This window comes from Marmota flaviventris, chromosome Y (assembly GCF_047511675.1).
Source record: "Marmota flaviventris isolate mMarFla1 chromosome Y, mMarFla1.hap1, whole genome shotgun sequence".
In the NCBI taxonomy this organism is placed as follows: Eukaryota; Metazoa; Chordata; class Mammalia; order Rodentia; family Sciuridae; genus Marmota; species Marmota flaviventris.
In genome coordinates, this window is record NC_092519.1 from 14,000,206 (window position 1) to 14,026,459 (window position 26,254).

At 46.8% G+C, this 26,254-nt stretch overlaps 1 protein-coding gene across 3 annotated transcripts in view; it reads right to left on the bottom strand.

Moving 5' to 3' along the window:
• LOC114106844 (F-box-like/WD repeat-containing protein TBL1X) overlaps positions 1 to 26,254 on the bottom strand; it is a 178,242-nt gene that overhangs the window by 35,732 nt on the left and 116,256 nt on the right. For all 3 annotated transcript variants that reach the window (XM_027954010.2, XM_027954009.2, XM_071607016.1), the window contains exons 3-4: positions 15,024 to 15,112; positions 7,555 to 7,662 (exon numbers count right to left, since the gene is read on the bottom strand). In XM_027954010.2, the coding sequence (XP_027809811.2) occupies positions 7,555 to 7,612 (58 nt within the window). In that variant the 5' untranslated portion in view covers positions 7,613 to 7,662; positions 15,024 to 15,112. The remainder of the gene's footprint in view (positions 1 to 7,554; positions 7,663 to 15,023; positions 15,113 to 26,254) is intronic.

The window sequence follows — 26,254 nt, forward strand, 5'->3', positions numbered from 1 at the left end:
TGGGGACATGAGGGCAGACCTCTGGGGAACAGAATCGGGCCGTGTGGAAGACAGACAGTAGGGTGGGATGATATGGAGGAAAGCCCGAGAAAATGTCATCCAAAATGTCACTATGGTGCTCAGTGGAGAGATTGGGGAAGGGCACCCAGACTGGGGGTCAGTGGAGAGATTGGGGATGGACACAGAATGGGAAGGTCAGGAGGGACATTGGGGATGGACACTCAGATCTGGAGGTTGGGGGAGCGATTGGGGAAGGGCACCCAGAGCAGCTCCCTGACCACAGAGGCGTGGGGGGAAAGAAAAGGACGGCACTCAGGGGACCGACGTTGATAAGAATGGCCACAGAGGCAGCAGCAAAGGTATGTGCAGAGGCTGCAGGGAAAGGGGACCAAGTGCAGGTGACGTGTTTGCTATTTGGTCTGAAAAGAGGAACAAAGGGAATTTGGTAGGAAATAAAATATGTATCAGTGAGGGACAGTTTGAAGGTCACATTAGCATTTCAGAGCAGGTTGGTCTTCAAGGTAACCGTGAACTTTGAAGAAGGCAGTGCTTGGTAAGCGCCCTTTCATCTTATCTAAAACGGGAAACCCGAGCCAGTTAGACTCTCCCAACGCACCCCCAACTTCTAAAGCAGGAGGGACTATTCAAGTCTTCCACGTCTGAACCAGGGCTGTGTTAATGACTACGGGAAACAACTGGTTATGTGATAAAGCAACTAATTCATAAAACGCTCACCTGGCCTTCATTCTAGTTGTTTCCCACTCGCTAATCAAACACCCAGTACAGCAATGACAAGTCTCAATCCACAAGATTCAGGTAGTTTTACTTGAAAAAAAAAAAATATTCTTTTTACGAACTTGGTGCAAATGAGGCGCTCTGTCTCCTGACACAGGTCAAAGAATTCATTCAGACAGACGAGGAGGGAGCAAAGACAGAAACCAATTAGAACAGTCAACTTAGAGCAGACCAGCAGCCGGGGGGTGACGAACATCTGGAAGGTACGAAGCACCAACCCTGCATTCTGCTCCCGAAGGTGGTTATAACCCAACCAAAAGACTGGTTGAGGAAAACGGTCTTCACCAATGAAGAGGAGGAGTTTGTGCGTAACTCGCCAACAATGCCAGCAGGTTTCCCCCCGAGAAACCGGCATCCAGGACAGGTTCCACGTAAGCTTTGGACCTGGGCAGCCGCCAGGCCGGGGCTCGGCGATCTGGCAAAGATGGTATTCTGCCAAGGGACATGAGACGGCTGCTGCTGGGGGTGTGTGGATTATTGATGCCACCAGCTAGCAGGACGATCCTTTCTTGCACATTTGCTCTCTCAAAACCCCACCACAAGGCACTGCCTACGCCCACGGGAGGCCACCAGAAGACACGAGACCAGGTTGCTTTCCACCCAGTGTAGGCTACCTTCACCCTGCACCTCCGTGGCCCTTCTCTTGGGGTCTTACTCATTTTTTGATGAAATGAATGTTTCCCTTTTATTACTGATGTCTCAAGCTAAGGCTACCAGGACTCTAAGGCCTGACCTTCCCAGTGTCCTAAGGAACCTTTTATGAGACAGGGACACACATTAGCAATGGAAATGAGCCGCTGCAGTCAAACAATATTTTTAGAGCCTCCGCTGAACAATAAGCCCTGAGCTTGTGTTTAGAGGAGCAGCCGCCGGTAAAATGACTTCCCAGATCCATGGGAACCTGCCACCGTGGGAGGCATTCACAGCCTAGGAAACCCCGGGGCCTGTGGGTAATTTGTCAGCTCCTAGGATTACAGTGGGCAAAGGCTCTTAATCACTTCTGGAGACGCAATCATTCGCAAATATTACGAGACACACCCTCTTCTTGGTTTCCTCACCCACTCACCAGGAGCCCGGTGGGGAAAGAGATTTCAGATTGAAAGTCTGCAACTTGCAATTATTTTATTACCTGCCAGGGAAGGCTGCTGGCAGACCCTCCCCCTCCCCAAGGGGAAAAACGCTCTGGAAAATTAATAAAGATAGGCACTGCGGTTCTCACTGGGGAAGTCAGTATCTGAGTGGTACTTCTGAGGGCAGGGCAGGGCAGGGAGGCCCAGGAAAAGACGAAGAAATGAGAATTCCATCCATCCTCCTTCAACAAAAACCAGGTGTTGGCGGTCACCACAGTGGAGGGGAAAAGCATGCTGTTGGTACCCAGCAGGCCAAGGCCCGGGATGTGGCTCCACAGTCTACAAAGAAGAGAACAGTCCCCCAAGACAGAGAACAATCCACCACAAACTCACTAGTGTTGAGGCTGAGAAACCTGATGGGAAAGGGAGGCCGAAAACCTCTTATAAGTGCTTCGGCTGGTGCCCTCACCCCCAGGTCAAGACCCTCAAACCTGCCCACTTCAGGCTCCATGCAAACCAAGGGCTGGCCATAAGGGCCACACAAGAACATTTTGAGAGTCACTGAAAAGAACACAGCCCCATACCACACCCATCCTCAATCCTGACCCCCGGCAGACACCAATGTGGCATCCGCACAATCCCGAGACACGTGAGGAATGTTGTGTAAATGGAACTGTGCACAGTGGGATCTCCTGACACCAGTACTAGGAAGACTCATCCATCTTTCTGCCTGGGTCAATAAAGCTCATCCCTTTTCATGGCTGAATAGTACTCCATAGTGTGGATGTGCCACAATTGGGTTAATCTATCACCCACCAAAGGGCGTGGCAACCTTTGTGGTGAGTGCTATTACAAGTAATATCATTTTCTGTTCTATGTTTAAGATACTCATAATGTCAGACAGATAGATTGAGCTTACAAACACCTGTGCATACCACGCACTTAAAGAGTTCCTGTTAAACCCTTAATGCTCCTGTGGCATTGAGGTGAACCCTTTCTCCTCCTTTCTAGACAAGTGTTCCAAACTCAAACAATCTGCACATTAACGTTCTTGCTATAAGACTTTCCCCCCAAAAAACAGAGTTAAAATACACAACACAAAATAAACCATTCTACCCATTTTCAAGTGGCATGGAAGACATGCACCCTGCTGTCCAACCATCCCCACCACCAAACCTATTCCTTCTGCAAAACTGAAAAACTCCTGTCCCCAAGCCCCTGGCAACCACCATTCTGCCTCTCCGCAGGGGGGATTCGTCTACTCTGTGTACCTCTTATAAGGGAACCAATCAGCATTTACACTTTGCGACCAGTCGACTTCTCTGAGCACAACCTCCTCAGGATTCATCTGTTACATACCATGGGCCAGAATTTCCTTCTGGTGCCTTCTCCTGGGTCCTCACATGGAGCTCCCTGGGCCTGTTTCATAAGGACACGCGTCTCATTCATGGGCTGCACCTCGCGAACTCGGCACTGCCAGAACCCCACCTCCAACACCTGCACCTCCGGAGTTAGGATTTTAACGTGAATTCGGGGCAGAACACAAATGTTGGGATCACAGCAACTACCTCTTAGGAACAAGGACGGTACATAATAGCAACCTTGTGAAGAAAAAAAAACTCATTCCATGTATCTTGTCTCACATTTGGACATCAGCTCTTGAGGAACACGGCATGTGTCCAGGGTGTAGGCATTTGCTCTTAAAAACGAACAATAGCCGGTTCCAAATAATGTGAAGATGGTGACGTCAATGCAGGCGATAAAGATGCACAACGAATGGCCTCTTCGCTGAGAATCACGACAGATCCGAACACGCACTCCAACACGGGTGCTGCGGTCAGTCCTACGGAGGGTCTTCAGATTATCACAGTGAAGAAGGTGGGTCAGCCTCGGAGTGACTTACCATATATATAAGAAATGAACTCCATTATCATGGTGGCCAACTCTTTCAGTATCCAAAATGTTTAAGTGACAGCTGTTGGAGCGTGTAAGTGGGCAACCTCTCTGCACTGGGCAAGGCCTCAGTGAAACTCCATTTCTCACTGGTTGATTTTCACCTGCGTTGTTACCAGAACCTTCACGGGGTTTATTCCCGAGTGCTCCTAGTGGTGTGCCGAACCCAGCCTCATGTTCTGGCTGATCCAAACAGCTGGGCCGGCTGCAGCAAACCCAGGCCTTGCACACGCTTGGCAAGCCCTCTACACTCAGCCACACCCCCGGCCCTTTTTATTTTGAGGCAGGGTCTCACTAGGTTGCAGAGGCTGACCTCAAGCTTGCAGTCCTCCTGCCTCAGCCTCCTGAGCAGCTGGGATTACAGGAGTGCGCCATCACGCCTGGCCAGTTTTTCTTTGGTGCGGAAAGTTCAACTGGTCACTGTGTGGAAGCTAGGACCCTGATTCAGAATCCAAAGAGGAAGTACCAGACGTCATCAATATCCTACAAATACAAGTGCTGGATAAAAGTCCTTTTACCTACTCTTCAGGGCGCCTCTCCTGTCCCTTCTATAAACCTCCGTGTTTAGAAAGCGTCTTGCTTCTGCCTTAGATGAAAAAAAACACCCAGTGGCTTCTGATAAGGCTAAACCTACACCTACCACAGGACCCAGCAATCCCACTCCTAGGCACTTCCTCAAGGTAAACAAAAACCTCTGTCCACACAGAAAACCTTACATGCAAAAAGAACTCAATGTTCCTCAACAGGGGATGGACAAGCAGACTGTCATACAGCCTTCAAAAGGGAATATTACTTAGTCATAAAGAATCCACACACGGCTGATACATGCAACCGCACAAACAAGCCTCAAGGGCCTTGCACCGAAGGAAGGAGACTATGACTATGTACCCTGCGACTCCATGCCCACAGCATTGCTACAGAAGCAAAACCTGACGGACAGAAAACAATGATGGCTGCCTGGGGCTGGCGTGGATGACTCGGGAACCTGGGAAAATTGGGGAAGAGCAACAGAATCTCTGTCTTGGTTGGTCTCGTGACCTACCTACGTTTTGCAAAATCTACAGACCTACACTCCAAAAAACGGTACACCGTGGGCTTCACAAACAGCGCCCAGAGGCAGCGAGACCCTCACCGAGCAAGCCAGGGTGCCGGGACTTGAGCAAAACCAAGCGCAGCCTCTCTGGTACTGGAGCTGCTAGTTCAAATGCTGCTACTGTTTCATCTAAAGGTCTTGCTTCTTAACCCCGTTCCTCTTCCAGACTGCTGGGAATGTGCTGTGGGGAGGTGCTGCACATCAAGAACATGGACTGAGCGCTCTGGAGAGGCAAGGCCCTCTCGGAAAAAAAGCAGCCTTCAATATCCTGCTTCCTTGCTGGGAAGTGTATGCTCCATGACATGGAATCCTCTCTTCCTTGCAGCCTAAATCATCCCAAATGACACCCTGGATATTTGGGGAATGGGAAGGAAAGAGAAGATGGAGGAGAAGGGTGGTGGACAGAAATGGCACCTGGTTCATCCTGCAGATGAGCAGGACCTGAGCAGTTCAGTGGCTCTGGAGGAGCCGAGGACCACTCACTGGGAGGCAAGACTGATTTTTAACGCGTGTGGTGGTATTGAAGGCGCGCGTGCGCTCAGGTGACTGAGGGGGAGCGGATCAAGGGAATGATTTTCTTCTCACAGGTGGGGGAGAAGGTGCTCTTCAAGTTGGTGGAGGATCATCAACTATGGGCTTAACTAAACCTTAGAATTTGAGATAAACAGAAAACCAACCCAATAATGTCCACTTAAACACCAGCCATTTCTTCTCCTGCTTCTTCCTTGTGGTGCATTTAAAAAAATTCCAGAATACACACAAGAATTCCATCAAAGCAATCTCTCCTTAAACACGGGCCACACCTACTGGAAAGTAACTTGGATGTTGGTGAATCATTAGGAAAAGAATTCAACAGACATTATACAGCAGTGACACTTGGGAAATTCTGGACACCCTGCTCTGTCCCAGTCTCGGTTCCCTTGCTGCCTGGTCATAGAAGCTTTATAAAAATAAACAGGAGAAGTGTAAACAAACACGACACGAGGAGGCCAGCCTTCCTGCAGGAGGGAGGGAGATCTCTGTGTTTACGGAAAGAGGGCGCGAAGCGCTCCTGCCCCGGACGTGGGGCCAACCACCAGCACAGCAGCTGCCCCCAGGTAACAGACTCTCTTTCCTGCCTGACATTCACAAACTCGGCTTGTTGTCACACACTCCCTGTCCCTACCATCAATATACCCTCGCACAGAGATATTTCTAAACGCAAAGTATCATGCAAGTACCACGAGGGGAGCACGACACGGTACGTGGGGTTTCTCACCTGCAGGCAGCTCAGGGGGTCTGAGTTCTGTGATAGGAGAACACCTGTGCTCCAGGTGGACAACTCCTGCAAGTTCTGAGGTGTGAGAGTGTGGTCCCCACAGCTCAGGCAGTATACTTTGTTTCTCTATCACTTTCTGATACCATGCTCTGGCAACAGCCGAGCCAAACGCTCAAATATGTACCAAGAACGTGCATCACCATGAACAGTGCTAGCTGGGATTCCAAATAAAAAGTTCCAAGCTTGGATGAGAGAGGGATTTCATTTAAAACATGCTACATGTCCCACCAACTATCACTTTTGCCTGGGAGAACCACTTTTCTAGGGGAAACCGAGGCTCAAAAACCGACGCTACGTAATATGCTCAGGGTTTGAGCCATTTTCTTTGCATCGATGCCTGCCCATTTTCTCTTTCAGCCTGGGTCCAGGTGCCGATCGGCTGGTTCCTCCTTAAACCTAGCACAGACGGGTCCGGGCTGACAATGCTTCGACTTATCTTTGGACCTTGACAACAGCACACGTGCCTTACACATTCAGGAGAAACTGTGTTTCAGACTTTGCCCTGGGATCTTGAGTTCTTGCTGCACTTCTGATTCTCAGATGCGGCACCTCCGGGCAGCCCCAGGATCGGTAGGTACACATGCAATGTCTGAGCTAGGGGGCTTGCAGGCCAGGTACAGTCCATGCAGTTTCAGGTCAGGATGTTTTCTACTTTTGATGAGTTTATCAGGATGCGACCAGCATATAATATAAGCAAACAGGTTACAGCATTCAGATTGGCTAGGCTAAGCTATGGTGTTCAGTAGCTTAGGCTATAGGTATGAAGTGCATTTTCAACTAAGGGTGCATTTGAGGGAGGTGACCACATTGTTAAGCAGAGGATCATGCTGTCATCTAGATCTAGGATGTCTCCAAAGGCCCACATACTAGGTAAGGTGGTGGAGTGTTGAAGAAGGGGGGGCCCCAGTGGGAGGAAGCTAGGTCTTTGGAGGTGCATCCCATCCTGAAGGACCCTGGGCCCTTCCTCTTTCGCTCCTTAAGTCTCTGGTGTCAAATCTACAAGGTTCAAATCAACACCCCAGTGGGTCAATGTTCTCACCATAGTGGAGACCAGGGGCACAAACTGCTCCTGACCCTCTCCATGTTTATCACAAGTTCTCTTGAGGTTCACTTGGGTCTCATTTCACCTGAACAGAAACATCATGGGGATAGCATCGCATTCCAGCCTGGGAATGAGATGGCCCCAGGACCTTCTCTCCTCCCCACTAACTCTCGCACAAAGAGCACCGTTAGCCCTCCTTGTTACCCTTCCACCAACGGCTGGGCATTCCACCCGCGGCACACTGAAGGCGAATTTCCTCCCGACAGAGAACCAAACCCCTTACCTGATTCCTGGAGGTACCGATACACCAGAAAGTTCACCTCGTCACTGGTAATGCTCATCTTAGCCTCACCTCGCGGCGATGAGGTCTTTACAAAGCGGGAGCCACCCTCTGCGAGGAGAGAAGAAGCGATAAGCCATCAGTCAAAACTCTCAGGACGTTGCCTGCGTTTTCACGTCTGCATTCTTTTGGAGAGGACTGAAAACACCACCCACGCTCTCATACACACGACGGCAGTTAACGTCTGATGTCAGGTTTTATAATTATGTGATTATATAAAAACCAAGCCAGCAAACCAACCCAAACTAACCCAAAATGCTTCTATTCCAACAAGTGCTGGCGAAAATGGGGAGAAAAGGGAGCCCTTGCACACTGGCTGGGGGGAACGTAAACTGGTACAGCCATGGTGGAAACCAGTATGGAAGTTCCTCAAAAATTAAAAAATATAATCAGTATTGGACATGTACCACCACCAGGAATGAAATCAGTAGGTGAAAGGGACACCCACACCCCTATGTTTAGTGAAGCACTACTTCCAATAGCCAAAAGTCCAACAACCCAGATGTCCTTCCACTGGTGAGGGAAAATAAGATACTATTCAGCCGTTAACAATGGAACCCTGCCATTTGCTACAGCATGGATTGAACTGAAGACCATCAGGTTGAATGAAAATAACCCAGGCACAGGGAGTCAAGTACCAACTGGTCTCACCGATAGGCGCTATCTAAAAGTTGATTGCATGGGACTCGATAGCACAGCTGTGATGACCAGAGGCCAGGGACAGCAGGGTGGGAAGGGCTGATTAATGGGTATAATTTACACTGACAAGTTCTGAGATGCCCATGCACAGCAGCGTGACTGCAGATAATAATGCAGTGTATGTTTCCAAAAGCTACAAGAAAGCATGTTGAATGGTTTCACCATAAACAATGATAAATATTTGAGGAGACACAAGTTTAACCTGCTTTAAACATTACGCAGTAAACACATATACCAAAACATTCCATGGGCGAGGCACGGTGGTGCACGCCTGTATTCCCAGTGACTCAGGAGGCTGAGGCAGGAGGATCCCGAGTTCCAAGCCAGCCTCAGCAAAAGCGAGACCCTAAGCAACCCAGTGAAAGCCTGTCTCAAAATACAAAATAGGGTTGGGGATGTGGCTCAGTGGTCGAGTGCCCCTTAGTTCAATCCCTGGTACTCCACCCCACCCCCCCAAAAAAAATTCATGGTACCCCATTAATATGGTTTGTTTTTATATATCAGTTTCAAAATAGATAAAAAGTGCTTATTGCCTTTGATTTCATTTGGTGACATTTCTGTACTTGTGTACAGGGTGTAAAGAAAACTGTCAGTCAAAATACAAATGTGTCCCAATCTCTGCTTGATGTCTGGGGGAGTTTACTCCGAAGACATCGCCTTAGGAAGCCAAGTCAGACACTCAAAGAGAAGCTGTGAAATCAGAGTATATGCCCCGATAAAAAAGTGAAATATTATTTAAGGGGAAGAAATTAAAGAACAAAAACCATCTGACAGAACATGGGAGCTCCGTACAGACTCTGGCAAGAAGAGCGTCACACTGCTGAGGAGGAATCGGTGCACAGGCAAACCTGTTCCTTCAGAATTTTTACATCCTGCCGGGGTGCAGCCCTCTGGTTGGTGTATCATCAACTCCTAATGAGCAAACAACAGACAGGCAGGCGTCTCTCAGGCTTAGTAGGGCCTCAAGGATGAACGTGAGAAACAGCTTGCCACTACCCATCCCGACGCAAATGTATCACAGACGTCTCCATCAGCCTCTGGGGTGCCACGCATTCATCAGAGATGGTAAACGAGGAATTTTTCAAATTTCATTTGAAGACTATCATTAAAATATAGAAAGTAATCGTGTGTGACTGTCAGCTGATCTCTGCACCCTGCTGCAACATCACATGAGTCATTATGCAGACAAAAGCAAAATTTTTTTTTTTTTTTTTTTTTAACAGGTTGAACTTCTACAGAATTTCTGACCCTTTGCCCCAAATAAACAACAATAAAAGAAACAGAAATTGCTGATCCACAGCATGAACTGAAGTGTGGCAATTCCTTGTTCCACAACTGGAGCTTCTGTGGTTTAAGACCGCTTAACAGGTAGCGATGGAGACAGGAGTACAATTCTGTGCTTTCAGCCTCTCCCTGCCCTAAGAACTTCGGGACAGGGCAGGACCATGTCAGGGGGCCTACCAGTCAAACTGCAGTCAACCTGGAAGTCCCTGGAAGGTAACCGAGTTGGAAAGATAAACCGGCACCATGCAGGGGAGGGCAGATGTCACCCTGCCTGCAAGGGTCAGAGCAGTTGGGATGACCAACCTTGGAGAGCGTCTGGTCTCACTTTTCTGCAAGCTACAAACGAGGAGGAGACCGAGGTAGAGTCAGGATCTCACAGCAGAGAGAAACTGCATCCGTGGACTAACTCCGCATGCCTTGCCCCCCATTCCCAGGTGCCAGTGACCCACGGGGTCTCTGGGGGTGACTATTCTACCTCCTCTAAGTCTGCCTTTTATAATTTCTACCCTTAGGGTCAGGAACACAGAACAACCCCTGAGCAACCAATGGTTTAACCTGAAGGAGGAAACAGCAGGCTGAGGCCACAGGACATGCTCCTGGGCCTGCCTCGTGTCCCCTGACAAAAAGCACTTTTGCCGGTCAGCACTTTCTAACCCCCCCCCTGGCAAGGACCCCCTGGAATTGAGGTCCCAGGGTTGACATTCCTGACATGGTTCCATCATGTTTTCCACCCCCTATTTTAAGAGGGGGCCATTGCTACCATGCTGCCTCCGCCAAAGGCCGATCCCATGTCCACCAAGAAGTGAATCCCCCAGCCCCCTCCTCACTTTTGATTTTCTTCATCAAAGATCCAGATTTTTGAACTGAGGGTCAATGGGACAGTGGTTGGCTTTGGTTTGAGGTGTCAGAGATGGCAGATATTATAACGACTCCAAGTCCTCCTGTGAGCTTTATTTAAGTACCACCAATACTGCATATCGTTTTTAACAAACTCCTTTAAACATATAATTTCTACGCAGAGAATGAGATGACTTTGGGAACCAGCTCTTCCTATCACATGAGCACCTACTTTACTCACGCTTGATGAAAAAGAAAAAAAATTCTGCCCCACTTTTTCTGTGACTAAGAAAAGTGAGATCCAAGGAGATAGAAATAATTACTGGGCACCTAGTGTCTGTACAAGTCATGTAAAGTTCCCCACTGTCCCCGAAGGTATCCTGAGGAAGTAAGTGGCAGTCTTCCAAGAAAGGAAGGTTCATAGAAGAGCTAAATTCTTGACTGATGGGGACAAGACCTCTGAATCTGCAAGAAACAAGGTTAGACAGAGAAAAAGTTCAGGAGTTTTTTTTTGTGTGTGTGCATACAGGGAAGGGTGTTTTATAAAAATACCCCCCCCCCCCCTTTTTGGTGGTGGTGGTGGTCCCAAGCTTTGATGGAGACTCACACATGCTAGGCAAGGGTTTCACCACTGAGCTGCACAGCCAGTCCTTTTCAAAATTTTGAGACAGGGTTCTCACTAAGTTGCCCAGGCTGACCTCAAACTTGAGATCCTCCTGCCTCAACCTCCCCAGTTGCTGAGATTATAGGTGTATGCCACCACACCTGGCTGATCTCACTTTTAATGACAAGCCTCATGCCCCCCCTTGTCTCGGGGCAAGAGGACCAACTTCTGTGATGGCATTCAGGGTGAAGGATCAAGCATGTTTGCAGAGAGGAGGCCACCTCCGTCTTCTCTGTCAAAGATGATTCTCTGTGGACAAGTGGCATGAAGCCACAGATGCCCGTGACAGTTGCAGTATGGACCAATTAGAGGTTCATCAGGCCGAGGGCTCCTACCTATTCCGAACTCACTGGCTCTGTCAGGGTATTGGCTAGAGATGAAGACCCAGAGCAGGACCCACCGCACGTTGGACCAGGGCAGCACACGTCGTGTCCCCACAGGTCCCCTCAGCCCTACCAGTTGACGAGGGACAGTCAGCCAGGCAAGGCCGCACCTACATACTCCGTCAAAGAGGCCTGCGCCCGGGCATCCTTCTAGAATGTGCAGCCGGAAACCCAAGCCTCTCTAACTCTGAAGCAGTTTCCGGAAAGGCTTCCAGCCCTGCACTTCTGAGAACTCGGGTGGATCTTTTCCAACCCCTCCCAGCGTCCAAACTAGAAGGGAGCTTTTGCACGGTTCACAGATCCTCCTCGCCCCAGAGAAGGGCGAAGGCCACGGAGTTCTTAATTAGAGCAACCGTGTTTATTTTCTTGCCTGACCCAGTTTTTGATGAGAGACACTTTCAATTATGTTGATTTGAGGTCTTTGGAACTGTGATTACGCAAAAAGGGGGAAAAAGAACCCCTTCTACTTGCAGTTAAAGCCACAACACTCTTTCTGTGCTGCTTCAACAGAAAGAAAAAAAAAAAACTAGCATAGGCCAATGGCGTTTGTGGAGACACCTCTCTCAAGACAAGTCATATGTGTCTCCTTCCCGTTGGCAGCCTGCTGGCCTTCGGTCTGGAAGCCTCCATTAGCAGAGGTAATTGGACGAGGGCTCAGGTCTTACACTCAGAGCCAGGCAGCTGGCATATGGGCTCCACGTGATCCCCTCATCCAGGGGCCCTTCTCTGTGCTTCTTTGTGGAAATGAACGGGTTCTCTGCTGCCTCGGTCACAGACTCCCTGGATGCTTTCTCTAATGTCTTTCTCGAGTTTCTTTTCATTTTGCCAATATGAGCTGGTCTAAGATCAAACTTTTCATATACGTGTAAATCCAGATGTACCTCCTCAAGTCTTGCATAGGGACCAGCTCTCTTCTATGACTCTGCACATCTTTTCCTCCTATGTGTTGAAGCCAGTATGTAGCTCTTTACCCAAAGATGACGTGGTTAGATAAACTGTGGTAAAAACATGGGAAATACCACGTAGCCATTAAAATGATTTTAAAAAGCAACATGTCACATGTACTCAATGCTTCATACTTAGCAAGCATAAAGTGCTAAATGCTTTCTAGGACCTGTCACAATTCTGACATAAATATGGCTGTTACTCCTATTATTGCCATTTTACAAGTTAGCAAAATAATGGCTTTGAGTGGACCATGCACAGGGCTAAATTTTGCACACACATACACGCTTCAAAATGTGCTTACAGTTATCTCTAGGGGTGGAATTGTGTTGGACTTAATCTGTGTGTGTGCACTCGCAACTGTCTGTATTTGAGACAGGGTCTCACTAAGTTGCTTTTATTTGTAGTAAATAAATAATTGAAACCTGTCGATATCTTTGTGTGAGACACGGTGCAATATGAAACCACAGGGTTGGGAAAGCCCCCAACAAGTCTTCTGCTGGGAGAAGAACTCTGCTCTTTGGGGCATAACACCACCTCCCAAAGAGGCACTCAGAAAGAGTCTTCTCTAGGCCTGGCTGCCCTTGTGGGTTAGTGAATGGCTGGCTGAGACTTCATGCAAACCCCTGTGCACATTCGCAGATGTTTAAGTGATAGAAAAGAGCTTGGAGGCCAGCCCAGAAGCACACCTTCTTCCAAACGCTCCATCTAGTAAAGGCAAACCTGTTATAAAGCTTGTTTCCGGAGCCAGGTGACAGACATGGTGAACAGTGTATGTTCCCTTTAACATTCACCTCTCTACAGTTAGATGCAAGTTCTCATATTCGAGATTCCAAGCCAATGCCTCTCAAGCAGGTCTGCTCAGGGAACACTGACACTGAGAGCTACTGCTACCACACAAGAGTAGTTTGTCCTGTTTTTCTAATGACTTGGGTGTTTGCGGTAATATTTCCAATGTCCAGATCATTACAACTGATTTTCTAGCCAGAATCAGTTCGCAGAGAGAGAGGGAGGAACAGAGACTCCACATGATGTGCACCAGACCCTCGAATTTCAGGAACACACATGGGCTGGTTATGAAACCTCTACAAACACTGATTTTCCACCTAAATATATAGGATTCATCTGGGCCATAGAAAGTCTCTTTCCAGTGTTAGCATCGTAAGTGGGGTCATCTACCCGTGTCATCTGGCCTGCAGAGGCTAGTGGAAGGTGACAAGATCAGCCCTTTCTGTTTCCTGTCTTGCTATATGATCCCTCTTGTGTGAACTTCATGAGGTCACAGAGCTAAGGGAGCCCTTGCAGGGTTGGCCCTGCACTGCCTAGACATTCACCCGCTAAAACTGCGAGCCATATAAACCCTTTTTCCCTCTAAGCAACCAGTCTCAGATATTTCCTTAGAGTAACACCAACAACCACACTAAGAACTAATAAAACTGATACCTGCTCTTAGTCTTTCCTGCATTTTCCCACATCTACATCAGAGAGCAATTATCTTGTCTTTTCCTGGTTTGAAATCCATCTTGACTGATAACATAAACAGTGACACTTCGAAATGTGGACCTTCCTCATGAGCATACCAAGCACTTTAAAACTGACATCCAAGAAGACACTATCACCAGAGCATGCTACAGATGACTGACAGGCGCGCGTTGGAACGGTGCAGTCAGAAGCCCTCACTTTCTAATGTGTTATTTGCAGATTATTCCCAGCCTTATGGAAGACCTACAGCTACTATAGTTCCCACTAAATGGAACAACACAGTCCCATTTCTGAGGATGATCACAGAGGGCCATCTACAAGTTGCCCACTATGGGAGAGTAGAAAAAATTCCAAGTCACTTACAAATGTCTTATAGTAGGAATCTGATCAATGCATAGTTAATTTATTGAACTGACACTAATGTTTCCTAAGCACCACATTAATACCCAATCAAAACAGCACCTCTCCCTGGTACCCACAGGTGTCAAGATAACAACTTCACAGAACTTCTCTGGGTGTCAATTTTGATTGTGTGTATGGCCTTCAACTCGACACCTGTACACATGTAACTGTTTTCTCTGCTACCTTGGAAAGCTTGGCATGTCACCAGATTTATACATAGTGACCTACATGATTTTCTAATAAGTTTCAAGGTTAACCAGCAAGTCAATTTGCAGATAGACACAAATCATATTAAGAAACTAATAAAGCATAGAATTAAGGTACAGGAGCCAAGTAAAATCTATACTCAAGTGCCCAATTATAATTAATGCTTCAGATTAATTATAATTCATAATGTTGACAAGAGAGATTGATTTTCGATGGTGTCTCCCTCTCATGGCAAGACTCAGGAAAGTTTATGATAGTCGGTCCAGGATCCAAAATTCTTAGAAGGCATCACAAGGCTAATTCCTCATGCAGAATTGACCACATAGCTTATAAGCCTTTGATGATGTTCTTACTACCTTCAATTTCTACAAAGAGGAATATCTGCAAGTTCTTTTTTTTTTTTAGGTGGGGGAGATCACTTTAAAACAAGGGTTCAGCTTTCGTGAAATGCTTCTCAAATGGATCTCGGACAGCAGGACTAGCACACCCAGGGCACATGGGCTGCTTACCGTTACGGTGACGTCATGTGGAGACCTTTGGACCAGTGGGCTGCCCGGCATCCGATCATAAACTCCGCAGACCGTCTGCAGGCACGAGCCTGGGGAGAAACAAGATTGGAGAAACAGACTTAAAGATCTCTGGGGGTGTGCTGGCTTGTCACCCCACCCCCAGGCCTTCAGGTTTGTCCTTCATGGTGTCTAAAGGTTGCTGCCTTAATCCCGAGCTCAGATGACAGGGTGCTGGATGCAAAGCAAAAAGCAAAACAACCCAAAAGAGAAATTAAAATAGCCAGTGAGGCATGTAAAAATGATGGCAGAAAAGAGCCTCAAGTTAGATAAAACCACTTTTAGCTCAGATATTGCTACTGCTGGTTATTTTATGGCAAACGACTGTCCACCAAACCATCTTTGTTTTCGGACAATACCTTAGTGCAAATGATAAACTATGCACAACTCTTTTTATTTTTTCAGTTGCTACAAATGGGCCATTTCCCCTTTGTCCGTAAGAAACTTCTTGTCCTGGGTTGGGAATGAACCTAGTCTCTTAGAGACTTGAAATTATCCAGAATCATCTAAAAACCAAGTAACCAAGACAATTAAATGACCGTCATTTTCTTTAAATTCTTACTCAACAGTTTTCAGTCAGAATCAAAAGGTACCAGGTTTAACATGATTCAAATCCACACGAGGCTGCATGCTCAAGCTGTTTCTTATTAGTGAATTTATAAGGAACCCCGTAAATTGTTTTCAGGAAGTTCAAGCAAATTATTCCCACCGAGTTGTGTTTATAGTAATACTGTTTAAAGGAAGGAAATTAAAGAGATTCTACAGGCAGGTTCATGAGCCTTCAGGTTTCATTACAACGCATTAAAAAAAAGAAAGAAAAAAGAAATCCCAAGAATATACAAGATGAAAGTAATACCAGGCAAGAAGAGTAATGAGATTTATACAGAATACATCCACAACTCCAGAAATTAAAAGGCTTAGGAATGAAGCAGCAACAAAGGAATATTGATTTCGCTTCTAAAGTTTTTTTTAAAAAACCCACTGATTTATGGAAAGAAAAATCTTTAGTGGAGATAAACACAGCAGTACTTGTTAGAGTAAGTGGAAGCAGAAAGCAAATCACTGTTTGCAGGATTGGGCTGTAAATTATGAGGGGTGGGGAGTGGGCAGGGAGTAAAGCCTTATGATGAAATTACTAAATGTCATCAAGTATCAAAATACGAGCAGATTTCACCACAATAAGCTCCAAATTGCCTGTAAATTAAAACATTACAATCCATAATAATTCAATAAGTAATTAATATACAGACAGCTCTTATTACAAGCTGTTCAGGGAAAAAGAAAGCCTTAGAAATGAAATTCCTATTTTCTTTGGTCCACAACAGATGGTAACTCACAAATTAGAGTCTTGAAGTTGAAGATTATCTTTTATATATGTTGCAAAACTCTGTAAGTGTAATTAACTACTCTCCTACGTGTGATCAACACAGAAAAAAATTGGGCATGGCGACTCTGGTTTATAACATTCTGTGGTTACGCCAGACATCAGAACTAATTAGCTCATTGATAGAAACGATACATGAAAACGAGAAATCCAACCCCCGGATATCTGGTCATGACCGACTTCCATTTTCAGTAGAATCATTATTAGTAAACTGTGCCAGCAAGAGATGTTGATGTAAGTGAAGAATTTGTGTAAAGCACAAATGATGTTAATAACTGCAACATGTTCTTTTTCCCAAACGGCACGACCTGACAGATACAAAAAGAAGTCTCCGTGTCCTGTTGCCCTGGGCTCCTGGTGTGGCCGACATACACCCTGGGCTCTCTGGGCTCGCAACTCAGAAAGCACCTGCCTTCCCACGAAAAGTAGGTCAAAACAGAGCTTGGGCCGATACAGTTCTGGAAACAATTAAGGCTGTAATCAAATATGACAAAATAACTGACGAACTCCTGATCCACCAGCCCTCCTTCCCTGGTGCATTCACCTTGACCTTTAAGTCACGCACGCACGTCTTACAGCTTGCTGTGACGCAGGTGTGCAGCTCCAAGACCAACTTCTGTAGACAGTGGACCAGCAGATTTGAGAAGTGACACGTACACCGTGGGTTTTGCCTTTGCAACGCTGTCATTGCTGGGGAGAGGTATTGGCCCCATGAATTGTTCTGTTGTTTGCATATGAGAATGTGTAACCACAAATCCCACCATTTCATGTGAGTATAATGCACCAGTAACAGAATGTGTAAAGAAAAAAACATACCACTGGCCGTGAGATTTCTACAGCATAGGCTGGTCATGGGGTGCATACACAAGGAATGCTAGGTGAATGAATGGTGTACCACATCAGGGATTGAACTAGGGGTACTTAAGTCACCTCAGAAAGCCCATCCCCAGCCCTATTTTGTATTTTATTTAGAGACAGGGTCTCACTGAGTTATTAGCACCATGCTGTAGCTGAGGCTGGCTTTGAACTTGCAATCCTCCTGTTTCAGCCTCCCGAGCTACTGAGGTCACAGGCATGCACCACCATGCCCAGCTAAAACTAGCCATTTCAAAGTGCACAGTTCAGTGGCATTTATATATGTTACGTGACTAGAACCTATACCCATTTCCAAAATATTGTCACCACTCCAGAAGGGAATCCTCTACCTGGGTAAGGAGGCTGTTCCCACTCCCTTCTCTGAGTTATAGCAACGAGCAGATCGACTTCCTGGACTTGCCCATGCAGGATGCGTCCTGTCGGTACAAACCACACTGCATGGTCTATGACCTTCTGTGTCTACCTTCATTCACAGAGCATGTTCACTTCCATCAGGTGTAGCACACATCATTCCTTTTAATGGCTGAATACTATTCCGCTACGCCAATAGATTGCATATGGTCCAGCAGGTGATGAGCATCTGGCCCCTAGGAACAGTGCTGCTTTGAATGTGCACGCACGAGCGTATGTTTGGGCATCGACTTCGCATTCCCCGGGAGTACCTACCCAACAGTGCTACTGTCCTCCTCTGCTCTCTGGAGATCAGTTTACTCCTTCCTAAGGACCCGAGAGGAAAGCAGGAGAGGTGGAGAGAAGCTCGGCTGTCCTGACCGAGGGGGAGAGAAGGGGACGTGGCTACAGAAGCCAAGCAGACAACAAAGGCAGCAAGCCCACAAAGAGGAGCTGGGGACCTGCCAGCCTAAGAGCCACTTGCCCTGTGGCCAAGAATACCGGGCTATTTTTCTGTTGGGGGCAAACAAAATGACCTTCCCATTCAGACGCATGTGCTACTGGGTGCATAAGCACTTTCAAATAAAAGCACGAGATTATCAGGTCTCTGCCTCCCTCCTACCCCCGCCCCAGGACAGCAGGCATCGGAAGAGACTCCTCCACACCATGACCACAGGTGGAGCGCTCCTACAGGGGATGCACAGCACCCACCCCCAACCAAGATTCATCCAGGCCAAAAAGTCAAGGACCGAGGCTGAGGAGCTCTCTTACAAGAAAATAAATCGCAGAAGCACCGAGTTCATCTCTTTGTGGCTGCTGCCTGGATAATTTTATTTTGCAGGGGGTTTAAAAATAACTAGAAGGCGCAGTGGTGCACGCCTGTAATCCCAACAGTTCAGGAAACTGAGGCAGGAGGATCCCAAGTTGGGGGTCAGCCTCAGCAACTTAGTGAGGCCCTAAGCAAGTTAGCGAGACCCTGTCTTAAAATAAAAAAGGTCTGGGAATGTGGTTCAGTGGTTAAGCACCCCTGGGTTCAATCTCTGGTCTCCCCCCCCCCCCAAAAAAAAAAAAGTTGAAGATAAACATAATACAGGTCTTAAGACTCAGAAAGGATTGCCTAAGGGTTATTTCCATAGGTTGTCAGAAGGCTTCTTTCTGTGTGGTCCAAATTTATAAAATAAATAGCTGATGGATCGCGACAGGATGTGTTCTCATTGATCGTAAATCAAAGTGTTTAACAATGTAATTACTGATTCTCTTTCTAGATAAAAATATAATCAAGTCTGTACAAGAAAACTCCTTTAGTTCCCCATGGAGAGGCCAGTAAGGAACAGGTCTGGGGCCTCCTGCCAACAGCCCGTGGCCACTTGCCAGCCATGGAACAGAGCCACCAGGGACGTGGATCCTCAAGGGCCCTATGGACACTTCAGGTGACATCTTGTCTGCAACCTCAGGAGGGGACCCAAGCACAGCATTCACCCAGCCTGGTCACACTGACATTGCTGACCTTCAGAGTCTAACACACTGTCAAAACCAGGTGGGGAATATGCCTGGGGCAGGGGGTCTTCCCAGCAATGCCTCATAAATCGGGGATAATGTTTGCAAGGCTGTGGCCTGGAAAACCCACAGCCAATGAACTCGGAAGCCCATCAACTGGAGATTTTAAAGTAGCAGAGAGTGTATGCCAAAGTATGTTCTTTGGAATGATTTTTTTTTTTGGATGGGGCCAGTACTGGGGATTGAACCCAGGGCCTTATACATGCTAGCAAGCACCGTACCCCTGAGTTACATCCCCCACCTTTAATTTTTTAAATTTTGAGACAGGATCTTGCCATGTTGTCTAGATGACCTCAAACTTGTGAGCCGCCTGCCTCAGCCTCCTAAGTAGCTGTGATCACAGGCCTGCATCAATGCGCTGGACACAGAATGAAGTTTTCCAGGTCACTTAGTAGGTAGGCATTTGTTATGAAAAATGGTCCCCCATCCAAAAGGACCGGCATCGAGGGGTTAAATGGAGATGGAAAGAGTAACAGCCCGCACATGTTTGCCTGGCTTGCTCTGAAGTGCTTTGAACTCACTTAATCCTGATCATTTAAAATGCACAAAGTGCTTAGAATGCTATCTGCTCAGATGACCTGTATTCTGTCTTGCAGAAGCAACGGTTCCCATCCTCACGGGGCTATTGTCAGCTCAGGGACTTCCACAGTGCCCAGGAGCTGCTCGGGCACCTGACAACACCTTGTCCCTCTGTGCCTTGATGTGCTCACAGCTCAGAGCCGCAGGCAGCACACACTCTGTGATGTGCCTTCTTCCCCTAGCAATGCTTCTCCTGGGCTCCCTGTGCACCTAAGCACCGCCCAGACCATTCTATACCTGAGCAACCGCCCAGACCATTCTCCAAGGTTCACTCGGTCTACGTCCAATGCCTCCGCAGAACACTTTGCACGTGTTGAAACGTTAAAGGCGGTTTTCTGATGGATGATGAATAGACCCTGCCACTAAACACCAAGATCAATGGGGCTCCCACGGCTAGAGGCTCACGTGTTTTCCAAGGGAAATACACAAGCAATGTGACTTAGAAAACAGACTCTGGAAGCCTGAAATGCAGAATGACAGTGGTCAACCATAATGGATAAGTGTGCCAGGTGATAATGACTTACAACAGTTAATGCTACTTTTAACATAGTAATAGCGTCAAGAAGTGGGGCAGTTCTACACCAGCCCTGCCCAATGGGAATTAAAATCAGGACACCATCCCTGCCTCTTTTCGATCACAACCCATCAATCATTTTCTCACATCATTTCTGAGTCACGATTAGAAAACCCTTTGTGTAGATGGACCATTTTCTGCCCCTGTGGTCAATGTATGCCTCTCTCTATCCAGAAAGGGGGACACACGCCTTCTCCTTCACAGTCACAAGTATGGCATACAAAAAGGGTTATGTATTCTTCACTTAGTGACACTCGAGTTTATAATAATCTATTTGGACAAAGTTCACATATTCTTCCTACATTTACATATGTAGTTTACATAGTCTTTACATACACACGTGAAAACATTTCCAAATGCTAAAATCATTCACCTATTTATTTTTCTCAAACGAACAGAATACTAGAAACATTTATCTTGGAGTGACCCCAAGTGGTGTATTCTTTGGACGCTTTTAGGTCCCCCCCCCCGAGAGGGGTGTCCTATAATTGGGACAAAACCACACAATAGGTTAGTGTTCTTTAAAAGTAAGTCTAGGAAACCATAAACTAAACCTAAGACACATCTGAAAAGATTTTCCTTTTAAAAAAATCTGCATGGTCTGGCAGGACCACGCCTATAATCCCTACAGCTCAGGAGGCTGAGGCAGGAGGATTAGAGTTCAGAGCCTCACAACTTAGCGAGGCCCCGTCTCTAAATAAAATATAAAAAAAGTGCTGGGGATGTGGCTCGGTGGTTCACTCCCCAAAGTCTGTGTGGGTAAGTGATAAAAATTGCCGTCCCATGTCTACAGAAAGAGGCTGTGGCTCAGCCCCACCCTGCTTCTTTCCACTGCACAGCTGTCATCACAACTGTCTCTGGCTAACACCCCCCTGGCAGCCTTGATCTTGGAGTCCGTTTCTTAAGGAAGTTTCTGAAAACCAGGCCCCAGCAGGCTGCACACGGTGCCACCTTCTATCAACTACCTCTATCGTGAATGCCACTCACATTTTTCTCAATCAAAGAAAATGACGGAGTGTTGTATCTTTCATGAGAAAAATCCCCCAGCCAGGCATTTTTATAACCACACGCTGGTTCACACTGCCGGCATCTGACGTGCAGAGAAACACACACACGAACTCCCCAGCAGGCTTAATGAAGACGAAATGCCTGAGGAGATCTCCACTGTAACGTCCGCTAGGCTACCGTGTCAATCAGCTTTCTGACACTGTGACAAAACACACGAGAGCAGTCAACTTAGAAGAAAGGTTTACTCTGGCTCATGAATTCAGCGGGTTCAAGTCCATGACCACTTGACCCCATTGCCTTTGCCCCGGTGCTAAGGCAGCACATCATGGTGTCTGTCCCTGGGGAGCAAAGCTGTTTGCCCCACAGTAGCCAGAGAGCAAAGAGAGAAGGGGTCGGGTCCCAGTGTCCCCCTCAAACGCACACCCCAGTGTCCTAACTTCCTCCCATCAGAGTCCAGCTCTGAGAGGTTCCACCCCCTCCCACAGCGCCACAGGGTGCAGGCCAAGTCTTTGACACCCTGGCCGTGGGACCCTAACTGTGGCACTACTGTGTTCTATCCTCCCCCTTCATGAAATGAGTTTAGCAGGTGGGGACACACCCAGGCACGGCCAGTGAGAGGGCACTGCTGCAGAGCCAGAGCTAAGCCGGCAGGAGCACGCTTCCTGTTCCAAGGGCCACGTGGCAAGCAACTTGGACAGGAGGCAAGACCACTCACTCCACCTGAGCCACTGACCACAGGCAGATGATGGGTGGCCGTGTGTCCCAACCAACAGGCTGCAGGCTGGGTGGTCACACCTCTGCCTTGCAGTGGCTTCACATCAGACTCACAGCTGTGCACTCCTGGCACAGGGACCCACTGAGAAGTTAGGACAGGTCACCTGCCACTGCCAGTGACCTGCCAGCAACAGGGACAGGAACACACCACGTACTGAACCTTACTCCAGGGTGAAGCAGGTCTGTGACCACCCTCAGTGACGGTGGAGAGGGCGGCAGGAGTGTGGGTTGGACCTCCACCAAGGTTCCTGGTCCCGGGACACTTCCCAGGGCCGCTTGGGGACTCCACGGAGCATCCCTCTCTGCTAAGACGGTTCTTGCCAAGTGCCTCACAGCAGCTTCCGACTTCAGAACGCTCATCTTTCAATTCACACAATAAACCTTTGCGGCTGCTGTAAGACCTCCAACTCCTCAAAGCCCTTTCCTACCAATTGACGTTGCTGAATAGAACAGGGTCAAGTGCACACAACACCGAGTGCCCAGAAATCCAGGGGCCAGAGGACACATAGGTCATCTCCCCTGCACCCGAGGGCTGTGCGGGTCAGTTTTCTCCTATCTTCCTTTCATGTGTATGAAAAGCAAGGACACTGACAATCTCACATGACACTGGTACAAAAAGGCAGTTTGTAGTGTAAGATCACTGGGATTTGTGTGTGTGTGTGTGTGGCGGGGAGAGGGTACTGGGAATTGAACCCAGGGGCACTGTACCACTGAGCCACATCTCCAGCCCCTGTATTATTTCTTTTGAAACAGGGTCTCAATAAATTGCCAAGCCTGGCCTCAAACTTGTGATCCTCCTCCCTCAGCCTCAAGATCATTGGGAAAAGAAATAACCAAATATTTTGCTGGAAACAGTAAGTCTATCATTTAATTTGAAACTACTTTTATCATGGAGAAGCACTGACAGATACTCATTGTCTCATGTGGTCTAAGAGCGCTATCAATTATCCACATAGGTCACAGCAAGAAAATGTGTCTCATAATAACAGCTAGCACAGGGTTGAGCATTACATCTGTCAAAAAGATTCGGGTCTCCTACTACAAGTGCCAATGAATCTTGAAACAGGAAAAAACACGTTTAAAAAAAGTATTCTGTGAATCAAATATCTCCACCAATGGGAAACAGAATTTCCACAATACTCAGGGATTCCAATGGTCTCCTTTGACTGAATAGTTAGGGACCAGATGCTGAAGTCAAACCAAATACAGGGAATTTTTTTTATGGATGGGGGGCGTGTATGTCAAAGGATTACTGCGACTCAGGAGGCAGGCATGCAGCTGTGGCCTCAGCTACTGGGGAGGCCGAGACAGGAGGATCACATGAGCCCAGAAGTCTGAGCCCAGCTTGGGAAACACTGCCAAGAAGAAAGGTGTGTGTGCGTGTGTGTGTGTGTTTTGGGGGTAACAACTTAGCCACACAAGCAAAACGGAAGTGAATGAAGCTATCCTTGTAAATGGCGCTCGATCACATTTATCTGTGGCTTTCTTAAGTGGAAAGATGTTCATTGGTTCTCAACTGAACTTTGCAAAAAGAGAACACACACATGCCCACTTCCTACGAAAACTAAATATCACAGAAATAGATTTTAAATGTGCTTCCCACTGTAAGCTTAGTCTGACTTGCTTCAAGACTTCTCTTATTTCTCAGGCCCTAATATCATTGCTTAAGTCAAACACCACACCCAGTGTAAGTTGTCATTTAAATGAAATAAGTTCACAGAAGGACAGATGCTATTTTAACTTTCTACAAGTCACACTTGAGTGTCAAGAACATCTCTTTGTAAAACAAGTCATCCTATAGTCCCAAACGTGGAATTTGCAGGGATATATATATTACATCTCAGATTAAATCTGGAGGTACATGCCTTTCAGTTAGCTATAAACCTTGTCCCCCAAAGTGTATGAACAGAAGGGTATGATGGGTGGGGTACACCTATCAAAAGCCAGGATTACCACATATCTACACCTCCTGGTGCACACCAGCATTATGCACAGTCAGGAAATGGAAAAGCCTCTGTTTATCAACAGAGGCCACAGATAAACACAACGTCTTATACCGTAACCTACTATTCTTCCTTTAAAAGGAATGAAATTCTGATCCGTGCCACAACATGAATGAACCTTGACGACGTTGAGGGTAATAAGCAAGATGCACAAGGGAAAATGTTGTTATGATTCCACTTAAGTGTGGACTTAGGGTGGTCAGAGAGACGGGCACTGTGCACAGGGAGAAATAGATGGTTATTGTGTACTGGGTACAGAGTTCCAATGCAGGCGATGAAGGAGTCCTAGAGATAGACGAAGAATGTACTTCACACCACTGAACTCTGTTTAAAAGCGGTAAATTCTGCGTTATGCATATTTTACCACATTTTTTAAAACCTGCAATGTGGCATTGGCGCACAATGTCATTCTTCCAGAGAGCCTTCTGTTTTATAGAAAAATATTAAAAAATTATAATAATTGTGCACAGTAGAAACAGAATCATTGCCCAGTTTGTTTTCAAACTAACTCGTCCAGAGTATACGAGTATCTACTTTCTCTTCACAAGCCAGATACAAACCCTTAGCAGAAACAAACAAAAAAATGCACTCCGTTATTTTCAAATTCACAGGCGACGTTTGACATGGTTCCCAGTAGAGGAGAGGCATGTCCTAGAAATAGCCTTGGAATCTTGAAGGTTTCCGAAAGACCCGAATGTTTATCAAACTGAGAAATTCTCGGGCTAGCTTCGTCCTTGGAGAATTCAGCTATGCAGTAGCAGAATGGAATACTTTTGTCAATTAAATTCATACTCATCCATTTTATTGGGAAATGAGGATGGATGTTCTTGGTAAATCAAGGTTAATCAGTCATTCAAAAAAACAACCCATTATGCTGTTCTAGAATGCTCAGGAGTGTACTTGTAGCTGTGTGTCACAGAAAAAAAGCATATTTTGGCTCCTAGTTTCAGAGATTCTAAATACTGTACTTAAAAGTATGTATCTGCATCTCTTACAGAGTCCTGATAAAGCCCAAGGTTAAAGAGCTATCACTTGAAAGTGCCCAAGGAATGCATTAAAAATCACTACAATACACCAGACACCCCCATCCTCTGAACCCCTTTACCAAATGCAAGCATCTGAACTCTGCACTCACAACCTACATGTAGGTAAATCAAGAGTAATTTCACTACAACCAGCTTCAACTAGAGAGAAATAAAAAATGAAATCTTGGAAATCACACTGCACTCCATTGACTATATTAACTAGCTTATAGTAATTCATTTAAGTGTGTCCCTAAATAATTCATTTCGGTATGAGATGTATCTGATCTTCTGATCTAGTTCCCCACCCTACCTCCTTCACCTTCAAGGACCAGTTTAAAATGTATCTCCTTCAGATCCTTCTAGTGTCTCCCCGGGTATCAGGAATGTGACACTGTAGGAGACCCGACCTACTTTACTGTGTTTCGGTGCCATCTGGGACAGGGTGGGTAGGTGCTGCTGACATCTATGTGCAGGGCCAGACATCTCATGGTGCACAGACAGCCCCCACCTCCAAAGATCATCCAAGGTCCAAGTGACATTGAGAAAACACATTCCACTCCACGTTGACCAAGGGGACTTCTGTTCTTGAAGTCAGTTTCACATTCTGTTCATGTTGAACGTTTTTCTTGCTCCTATGTTGTCCAGATGCCCGCATGGTCCTGGTAGGAGCAGAGTTTTTCTATTTTCCCAACATTCTAGGAGTGTTATTTACGATCTCGGTTATTTATGGTCATGTGGGAAGTGTGACCTCACAGGCTGGCTATGTAGAGTCTTAATGTTTTCATCTTCTGACGCTTCTGTCCCTCTAAAAATAACATTTGTGTCTGCACAAAGGGTCCTCACAGACGGATTTCTGTGGAGAAACAAAGATACCCTGCCAAATTTTAATAGGATGAATGGTGGCAGTTCTACCACTGAGTTATGCAATTAACAGGTGAGATAACTCTCCTCTCAGCATAGGATACCTACGGCAAAAAAAATACACACAGGGGAGCATCCTCTTC